The 10122-nt window shown below is 36.0% G+C and overlaps 1 protein-coding gene across 2 annotated transcripts; it reads right to left on the reverse strand.

Moving 5' to 3' along the window:
• Nucleotides 1-229: 229 nt before the first annotated feature.
• On the reverse strand, nucleotides 230-6578 carry LOC141597120 (mediator of RNA polymerase II transcription subunit 31). Of its 2 annotated transcripts, none has more exons than XM_074417473.1 (7): nucleotides 6337-6578; nucleotides 6146-6243; nucleotides 5935-6031; nucleotides 5766-5844; nucleotides 4287-4543; nucleotides 4103-4202; nucleotides 230-460 (listed from the first exon to the last, which is right to left on the reverse strand). In XM_074417473.1, exons 1-6 carry the CDS (start codon nucleotides 6375-6377, stop codon nucleotides 4190-4192), a joined length of 585 nt encoding a protein of 194 aa, XP_074273574.1. In that variant the 5' UTR covers nucleotides 6378-6578; the 3' UTR covers nucleotides 230-460; nucleotides 4103-4189. The 2 variants fall into 2 exon arrangements, with proteins under 2 accessions (XP_074273574.1, XP_074273573.1); XM_074417472.1 differs by having other exon boundaries at nucleotides 230-470.
• Between the last annotated feature and the right edge of the window lie 3544 nt (nucleotides 6579-10122).

Genomic DNA, 10122 nt, shown 5'->3' on the forward strand with positions numbered 1-10122 from the left:
ATTCTTAAAAAGTTGGACTCTCTAATATCGCTCGAAAAGTTTCTGCTTTATATATATGTATTGATGATTAGTATTCGTGGTTTACTTCGAAGGAAAGAAAACGGAGGAACATTTTGGATAGCTCATTAATATTATCGACGATTGAAGTAATTTGTCAACGAAAAATAGCAATTAGGTTTCCAAACGGTGCACTGGGGCCAAATTCGGATTTAAAGATGAAGGCCGAACAGTCCACAAAAGATTTCTCTGAAATAACAAACAAGATCCTCATAGTATTGCTACAGTTTCAGATTATAATTCCACACAAGCTCAATCAACAGTTACATATATTATCAAACTCATCGACTTGTTCAGATATAGTCTAGTCCGGAGTCGGGATTCAATCTGACAAATTGATAGATATTGCCACTTCGGGACCATAACACGAGTTCAATACTTGAGTTTTGACTTTTGATAGTCACTGCACAAAACTAATAGCAATCAAAGTGAGAAAAATTTACCAGCAGAAGAAGAAATAAAGTACAATTATGAAGCAGTGATGAATATATTACGGGATGACATCATACTATGAAACTGCTCTCATATCTTTTAAGTGCCCCCTACAGACAATCATGCCCTTCTTCTCCATGGTTTTGACGACAACTTAATTAAGAGGCTCTTCACAAGTTTGATTTCTTTCATTCGCGGGAAGGTAAAATATCGACCATCGGGCTCGCTCAGTTAATGTTCTTGATCTGGTTTTAAAGAAATAAAGTGCAGAATAGAAAAATGTACTTCCTTTCCGTGCTAGTGTTATAAAGCAGGTTAAGGAAAATGTTTCCATGAGAGTGAGGAATAGTTAAGTACGGCCTAAGAATAGGAAAGCTAAGCAATGGCTTGAACATTTGTGTGGGGGTTGTAAATAACTAGGGATGTTATCCTAGTTATTGAAATGTGTTGGTTGAGCTTAATATATTACCTTAAATTTCCCCAAAAAAAAAAAAAATATCGACCATCTAGGCTCTTACCAGTTGTTTGGGATAAGAGGGCTCTCATAGCACACAGTCAGTCACACTTGCTAATTTTGATAAAGTTACTCGGATATTTAAATCTAAGGATTGCCTCTAACAGAAAATAACTGCTTTTTCACTGAGTGGAAAAAGTTCAGCTTCCAAGTTTAAAACAAGTCCATAATGAAAATGGTCATAATCAATGCATTTCCTCACAAGTAAAAAGTTACTGTGATCAAAGCATGCCCTTAACTACATCTCAACTCCCCAAGCATGCCGATTTGACACTTCTTTTCTACACAACCAAAGATTTTATCGTTCTTTCTCCATCCTTTGGCAAATTAAAGCAACCAGTGCATTCTATGAAGATAGAGATGAAATCTTGTTAGTTAAATCTATTGATTTTAATTCAATCCATGAAAAAGTTTGAAAAATTATGTTAGAAAAAGGCATACAAATTAAAGCAACCCGCAAAAAGGTTAAAAAACGCGACTCCTTATTAGAAGTCGCAACATTTATATTAAATCCACGATTTAGTAGTGTAAAACTCTTCCACATATAACTTGCGTGAATTTGCCTTTTCTCTATTTCACCTATTCATGGGGCTTTGTATTGTTCCAACATGATAAAATAGATAAACCACATGTCTTCTCTCTTCTCCATCATTTTCTTTTCAATTCAAGAAAACAAAATATGTTTTGGAAATAGAGTATGGGTTCAGGGTTCCAGACATCTCCGCTTTTACAACAAAATTAACACCCACTACATTAAGGGGTCCCATAAAAGGCAAGAGTAAGAGGGGGTCGTACAAAACCTTAACATTTGTGTTCTGAGGCTATTCCACATGAGTCATAATGAAATTTGATGAAAATTGCATCTAAAAAATAAATTGCACAATATAAAGATGCACAACTAATATAGTGAGTCATTCTGCTTTATTTTCTAAAAATAGTCTCATTCTGCTTTACTCCTTACCTTTTACGTGCCATAAACTGGAGATATTGCTAGAATCTAAAAATGGATGATTGAGTAACTAATGAATTTTATAACTGCCATCAAATAATACCAACCTTCAATAATTTCATATCATTAAACTTATCAAATCAGAGTTATCAAAAAACCAATGAGCCAATGCAACCCCTCAACAGGCTCAACTTACCATCTCACTGCCTCACTAAAAATATGGACCGTCTTTTTAAACACTTGAAACATTTCTTATTCTCATCCATTATTAGGCAGTAGGGAGTCTAAGGGCACTGGGCACATGTAGGGCACAGACATGTACGGTGAACAGAGTACTCCTTTTTCTCCAGAATGATTGTAAAGGTTTTTAAAGTTATGGTGACAGAATTGTGAGATTGTGAGGCAACACCATACTATCAAATCTCGGTTTCAGTAGCGGTCGCAATACTGGTTGTCCCGGCCTAATCACGCTTAATGCGGACAATATTGCCTTAAAACGTTGTAACTAATCACGCTAAATGCGGTCAATCCTCAATATTGCCTTAAAACACGTAAAATGCGGTGGCAGTAAACTTCAAAACCTTTGTAACTTAGACACCAAACAGTGTCGCGGACTATATTTAAAATTATGGGCAACAAGAATCACATTTATGGTGCAAAAACTGGATTCAGGCCACTACAACCAACGTCAATGTTAGTTTCAAAACAAAATTTAGTAACATGCCATGGATATCAAGACAACGAAATATTAGAGAATTATGATTTATTTGCTTCATTTTGTTATTAGAAAGAAGCACTAAGAGCTTATACATCTTCAGAGAAAGATCTAAGCTTTCATTCTTCAATCTACCGATTCGTTTGTTCGGCTCTGAGTCCGTGATCGTTCTATACGCCTTTTTTGCGGGTCCAAATGGTTTGGACTTGAGCCGGCTGAAAAAGGCCTACACCTAGGCAAGAACAACGTTCAGCTCAATATATGACTCACGCTCCTTTAGGTTCTTTAAATTCCATGGGTTGAGTAGCTCCGGAAATCAATGTCGTCAACTATGTCTCTCCTAGAAGTTGGTTAATTCCATGTTTTGTTGTGTTTAGTAGTTAATTAGTTATCTATGAAGATTGAAGAGTCCTTAACCTTTCAAGACGAATATATAAGAGAATATATACATATAAAATGTGATTTTGGGAGGGGAAATATTGGGAGGTAATCTTGGAGGCAAAATGTTTTATAGCCTGATAGGGAAGGATGTGTCAGAAGACGCAAGGTGAAGTTATTTTGTACCGGGTCTATTCCTTAACTAAAGGAGATCTCAACTTCAGCCCACATATAACACGAGTGCACAAGATTATTTGAAGCTTTTAATCGATTCTTAGATGCCATGAGGCTTTCCAGAGAATGCATGTCCTTTTTCTTTTCCAAGATTTGTATCAGAGAAATCAAGTGTTTCATAGGCAAAACCATAAAATTGGAGAAAGCAGGAATGGGGTCACGACGTACACTTGAAAAGGAAATCCTGACTTCTCTCTAGTTTTTGGAAAAGAGAGAATATGAGAAGTTTTAAATTCAAAGGAACAGGTGGCGAGAAAGTAAGGTCAACTCACAAGGTGTTAATTACTACAACACTCTGCCCTTTGCACCTCATAGGCTAAAAACCGCGCCTTAATTACTGCAACACTCTGCCTTTTGCACCTCATAAGCTAAAAACCGCACCTTTTTGAGCTCTAGGCCTAAAGTTAAGTATATACCATTTTAATCATAAGAAGCAAGGTTAAGGTGCTTGCCTCAAACAGCCTTTAGAACTTTAGAACATAAGAGCTCTAAGTACCTATGATGCAATCTGCTGCACTTAATGGCACCTTACGACCAAGGCACGCTTTTTTAAAACAAAGCCTTGTACCCCCAGCAAAAATAAGGTCCTCGGCAAAAATGAGTTCCAGAGAAAGATCTTTATTGGAGAACCGAGATAAATATCCTCCCCATAATCGAAACTATTAGACCTCTAAGTGAACATGCTCTAACAGTTAACTATATTTATAGGTATTGCTTTGCTGATACTATGTAAGACAGGAGCTACAAATAATAGATAAATGAACTACTATAAGCAATAACAAAGTAAAACAACAAATATAACCAACAAATATAACCAATTTACCTTCAGTCATACGAAGTACAAACATCATCTCGAACTCCATTGAAAAGATGACAAATTAATTCACCACTACCGATGAGGTATAAGAGCTCAACCATCTTTCCTGAACATACAACCCTTGTGTAAATATGAGATTGGTAAAGGAAAAAAAGTGCATATCTAGCTCACAGAAGATTGAGGGACTTACTTTCTCTTTCTCCGATCTATTCCACTACTCTTCATGTCATTCTTCCCTACACCAGATCCAGGAGGCATTGAATACTGCATTGGGGATAGGGCAGGGGAAGGAGCAGATGTGGGAGGAGCAAGAGGAAGAGCTGGTGGAGCAACGATAGAAGCCTGGGAAGCAGGAGCAGGTTCAGGAAGGGTTCTCGGTAAAATGTGCTTCAGCCTATTGTTCCTGTAATTCTTCCAGAAATAGAATTGTTGTCTGTGTGCCAATTCCTGACAAAATATCAGAGTGTATGGATCATGCATGAGTACTTCGAACACACAAGGAATTATTCAGCAATCAATAGCACATCATTTCACAACTCAAATATAGTCTGATATGAAAATATGCATTTGTAAAAGGTATAGGACTAGTTTTGTGTCCAAATAATCTTACAAAAGAACAATAAGAACCAAGACAAACATCTTCACAGGAAAAAAAAAATAGAACTCAAAGGATTAAGGGGAAACAAGGCATCTGTGATATACGCATATGCAATTGGTACTTTGGTAGCATGCCACAACCAAGGATACTACGCCACATACAATAAACGATTCGTTCTTAACAGAATGTCTGATACATAGTTCTAAGCAAGAGTTGTGATAGAATCCGCTGGAACAAATTCGCTAAGCAAGCGTCAAGATAGAATATGCTCGAACAGGTTTGCCACACAATAAAACAGCAAAAAAAAAATTACACTGGTGTATTGCTTCCCCAAGTTGAACGCTCAACGGCATAGAAATTGACAATACACTAGCCAGGGACAACACATGCTAATAGGAAGAAACAAGCCTCCATGTTACTTCTAAAGGTCTTATCGAAAATTTCCAAGGGATTTAATTGGAGAAAGGTGATGTTTCACATGTCCTAATCAAAATGGACAAGCTTTGACATTAAATACTTGTCAAAGTGCGAGTATCAGATTAACTCATGGCATCCCCACCAGCAGAATGACATGGGGTAGAGTAATGCGTTACCCTGCTACATTTGCGCCTTGAGCCTCTACTTAACGAGAGTGTTACATACACCACCCACAGACATTTTATCACATTATGCTCCACTTAACTCATAGTCATGACGTCATGTACAGACAATACATTTATAGTACAGCCCCAAAGACACATTTGTATCCATCACGACTAGTGAGTACAAATCAATGAAAAATTAATTAGAACTACGATGACAAGAAGTTCACAACTCCATTTACATGCCAACCTATAGTTGAAAACATAGAAATGTGTGAGGCTCATTGATCTTCAAACATACATTAGCGGCACCTATAGGATAACCATGATACTACTAGACGAAGACAAGACAGAGAGAGAACTTCCAGGAGGCAAATTCAGTTACAAAGGAAACAATGATGAATTACATACCAAAGGCAATTATTACTTTTTATCTGAAAAATTTACGGAAACATAGCAAAACGAAAAAGGAGTATAGATAAAGGTGAACCTTGCTCCCAGGATGAGCCATTGAATTGCGAAAGTTAGGATTTTGTAAAAGCTCAAGGAAGTAGAGACAATGTGGGTACCTGAATTAAATCAAACAGAGTAAAAAAAAACATAAGCTGCCTAATATAGAAAGCAGTGAAGCGATTTTGAGCAGTAAAAAGTATACTGACATGATAAATTTGGTATACTCTGGGCGCTGCCAATATTGAAGGTATTTCAAATAACCGATGAATGCTTCATCTTCAAAGTATCGATTTTGTGCCAAATCTGAACAAAATACGAGTTCTAATCACTATTCCTTACGCTATTTATTATTTAAAATGTCAACTAAAATTTTCAATTTATATTGTAAGGTGCCGAGGCGGGATAATGGGGACATACAGTGGATGTAAGTAGGATTAGCAAGACACTGAACAAACTCCAATTCAAGCAAAAAGCGTTGGCGACCATCATCTGGATCTTTATACACATTATTTGGCCTGGAAATCAGCAATGAAACAATGTAAACCCTAATTACAGCGATTCGAGTAGCGAAATAGCGAAGAAAGTGATTGAAATACGAAGGAAATTACGTGGAATCAGTATCGGAAGCGTCAATTGAGGGAGATGCCATTGATTTTTAACACCACCAGCAACAGCAATCCCAAATGAATGTGTGGAAACGTCCTTCGCGTATTACGCGCGAGCGAATTGGCAGGGAAGAACTCTGAGGCGGCAATAATTGCGATTCAGAATCAGTGAAGATGTATTTTGATTTTTGAGGATGAATCCATTGTGTAGGTTTGATATCAAATAATCTGGGTTTTCTTTCAGCAGATGAATAGCATGCTAAATACTCCCTCAGTATCACATCAAAGGTAACACTTAGCCTACAATTCTTTTGGACTTAATTTCGATTTAATAAGTTGATTGATTTTTCTATTAAGTTGATTCAATTGATTAACTCCGCTCCATTCGATTGAATCGATTGATTCGGTTGATTCGATTGAGTGATTTATTTCAACATTAATATTATTATCTTATTTTATATTCTTATTCTTATTCTTATCATTATTATTATATTAATTTATTTACTATTGTTATTATTTTATTAAAATTTATTTTTAATATTTATTACATTACTATTACTATTTCATATATTTATTTATTATTATATTATTATGATTAATGGCAATATTAGGGTATTAATTATTATTATTATTATTATTATTATTATATTGTTATATTATATTTATTATTTTATTAATATATTCATTTTTATTAATATTATTAATAACATATTTATTATTATTATTATATTAATTAGTTATTATATTACATCTATTATTATTATTATTGTTATTTATATTAATTATTATTATTTAAAATATTTATATTATACTTATCATATTTATTTTTTAGTTATTATTATTAATATATTATATTATTTAATATATTATAATATTATTAATATTTATATTATACTTATCATATTTGTTTTTTAGTTATTATTATTAATATATTATATCATTTAATATATTATAATATTATTAATAATATTATTTATATTAATATATTATTATTATTATATTTATAATTATATTACTATTTTATTTTTTTATATTACTTATTAGATTATTATTAGATTATATTGATATTTTATTAATAATAATAATGAATAATATTATTATAACATTTATTATTATTATTATTATTATTATTATTATTATTATTATTATTATTATTTAAGTTGATTTAGTTCGATTCGATTCGATTCAGATCGATTCGATTGATTGATTCACTTATTAAGTTGATTGATTCGATTGATTGAACAATTTGGTCCAAAAAAGAATGGTCTCACTATGAACGGACGTACACACCAAATGTAACATTCCTTATTTGGCCCACAACATTACAAGTTATCCTTATAACCATTTGATATTTACACAAAATGGCAATACATACCCCACCAACCAACCCACAATTAAACACTCAGTTACATACCCCACCTATTTAGTCCTTCTTACCCTTACTTTTTCCACTTTTTCTTAAATACTCCATTTTTCCCTACGTTACCTTTGGTGTGGTACGGAGGGAGTAGGTGATTATTGTCTACAATGTGCATATTATTTCACAAATAAGGGTTTAGTGTTAATAAGTAAAGTCTTTTCTTTTTTTTGGCAGCTGTGAACAAAGAGTTTTACATTATAGTGGTACGACTAACTAAACCATACCTATAAACTACAACATAAAACATCATAGAACTACTAATAACATAAACTAAAGCATGGTAACAATTGCATCGGTAAACAACGTCGTGTTGATGGCGTACGACGGAAATCGAAACACGCGCTTCAAACTCAAAATCCACCCCAATCTCTAATGGATGAGCAACACTGGCCAAAGGAAAACACCCATATTTACTTATCTTGATTGATGTAGCTTCAGAGAAATACCTGCAACAAGACCCAAAAAAGGGCCTCGGAGATTCATCTACTTGGCTTTGAAAATCTTCCTCAGAAAACCAACGAGCCTCCACAAACTCATTTTTACTCGTCTTAATCAAATCAGCTTCAGAGAAATACCTACAACAAGACCCAAGAAAGCGTCTCGGAGATTCATCTCCTTCGCTGTGATACACCTTATCTGGAAACCAACAAGCCCCTTGACCCAACGAGAGAAAACAAAGTGCACTTACGCCACAAGGACGTAGAAAGAAAAGGCGGAAAGCGGACCACAAAAATCTGTCTCCAAAGGAGAGTAATTTCCTACACTTTGTAATACAAATCCCGCTGACCAGAACCCCATAGTCAAGAAAAGCGAGTAAATAGGTGGGAACTAAAGGAGGAAATCACTTGAAATTCCCCCTAATCAAAACCATCTCTGCAGGCAGCAGAGAGTTAAGCTCAACACAAACTCAATGCAAAGTACCACTCGTCCTAATTAATCCGTGGATAAGAGGACAGGACACCCCAAACCAACAGGAGTTTATTATTAAATGAAAAAGCAGAAAAAGCACAAACCACGAATTAAACATGAGCTAAAGAGGGATTCCACCGCATCTGACCCCAACCAAACAACACAGCCAACACCCGACTCCACCATACCCCACACATCTCGACAAAAAAAGCCCCAAACACGACCTCAGACACAAAACAAATGACGGAATCGACGGATCACCAAACCCTTGACCGATGAAACGGAACAAGCTGACACTAAGACACCACCAACAACAACACCCGACACCAAACAATACTCCCCAGAACCATAGGCTTGCATGCAACTAGATCGACCATAAGAGACACACATACTGACAAAAACCTGACTCGGAATGGACCAAAAACAGTAGAAGGGGAAGGGGAACACAAGACCAGCCCCAAAACCGCAACCACAAAACACAAACAAACAGCGCAAAACGCATGAAAACCAACCGACAAACACAAGGACGATTTCTACCAGGGGTGGGGGGAGGGGCGGGGGAGGGGGAGACACCCCTGGGTTACATGCGAAGCTTTCAATGACAGGACAAAGCATTGTAAGAACGGGAAAGGCAGAAAAATAGACCAAGACGTCCACCGAGAAGACCGTCGGTCGGTCAAACCAAGATCCGATCGCCGTCAAGAGGAACATAGGCGAGGTCAAACAGAGAGGACGAAAACAGTGGCGAGATGCGATGAATCGCCGGAGATAGGCCTTTGGATGACCTCATCTCCGGCGATTGGGCAGAGGAGACGGGGACGGCGGTGCGTGGTCGGAGGATGCGCCGGAGCAGATTAGTGGATTTTTGAGATTTTTTTGGGGTTTTTTGGGAAAGGTAGAGAGAGAAAGTAAAGACGTTAATAAGTAAAGTCATGAGAGCAATCTCTTAATAAAAACATATTGAGAGTATATAAATTACACACAAATTCTCATTTGTGACGGTATATTCTCCGCAAGCTTGTGACGGGTCAAATACATACTATATTATATGCAAATGAACCGAATAGGAGGTGCAAGTGGCAGACAAGAGAAAAGAAGAAGGCGGCTAAGTCACTTGTAGTACTTGACCACAAATAACATTAGGGTTATTTGACGGGAATAATCCAACGTATGACCCATCTGCTCAAAATAATTCAACCTACATTTTAACTAGGAATAAACTTATAATACTTTCTCTCAAAATAAACTCGGTGACTTGCTACCTTATCAAGAGGTAATTTTCTTTCTTTTGATATAAAACCAAACTTAACAATATACTTTACAACTTTACAAGTCATCATTCATCATCCTTCACCATTAATCAATCACTCAAACTCACCCGTCACCCACCATTAATCATTCAAAGCTCACCCGTCACTGCCAAACCTCACCGTCATCGCTAACCTCACCATTTGGCGATA

This window comes from Silene latifolia, chromosome 8 (assembly GCF_048544455.1).
Source record: "Silene latifolia isolate original U9 population chromosome 8, ASM4854445v1, whole genome shotgun sequence".
Taxonomy (NCBI): Eukaryota; Viridiplantae; Streptophyta; class Magnoliopsida; order Caryophyllales; family Caryophyllaceae; genus Silene; species Silene latifolia.

Bases quoted from the DNA above. Each gene is read 5' to 3' on its own strand.
- LOC141597120 (XM_074417473.1), bottom strand. From the start codon at position 6,377: ATGGCATCTCCCTCAATTGACGCTTCCGATACTGATTCCAC. The intron at 6,032-6,145 runs GTATGTCCCCAT...TATTTTGTTCAG, and splicing joins TAATCCTACTTACATCCACT to ATTTGGCACAAAATCGATAC. The intron at 4,544-5,765 runs GTTCACCTTTAT...ATATTTTGTCAG, and splicing joins TGGCTCATCCTGGGAGCAAG to GAATTGGCACACAGACAACA.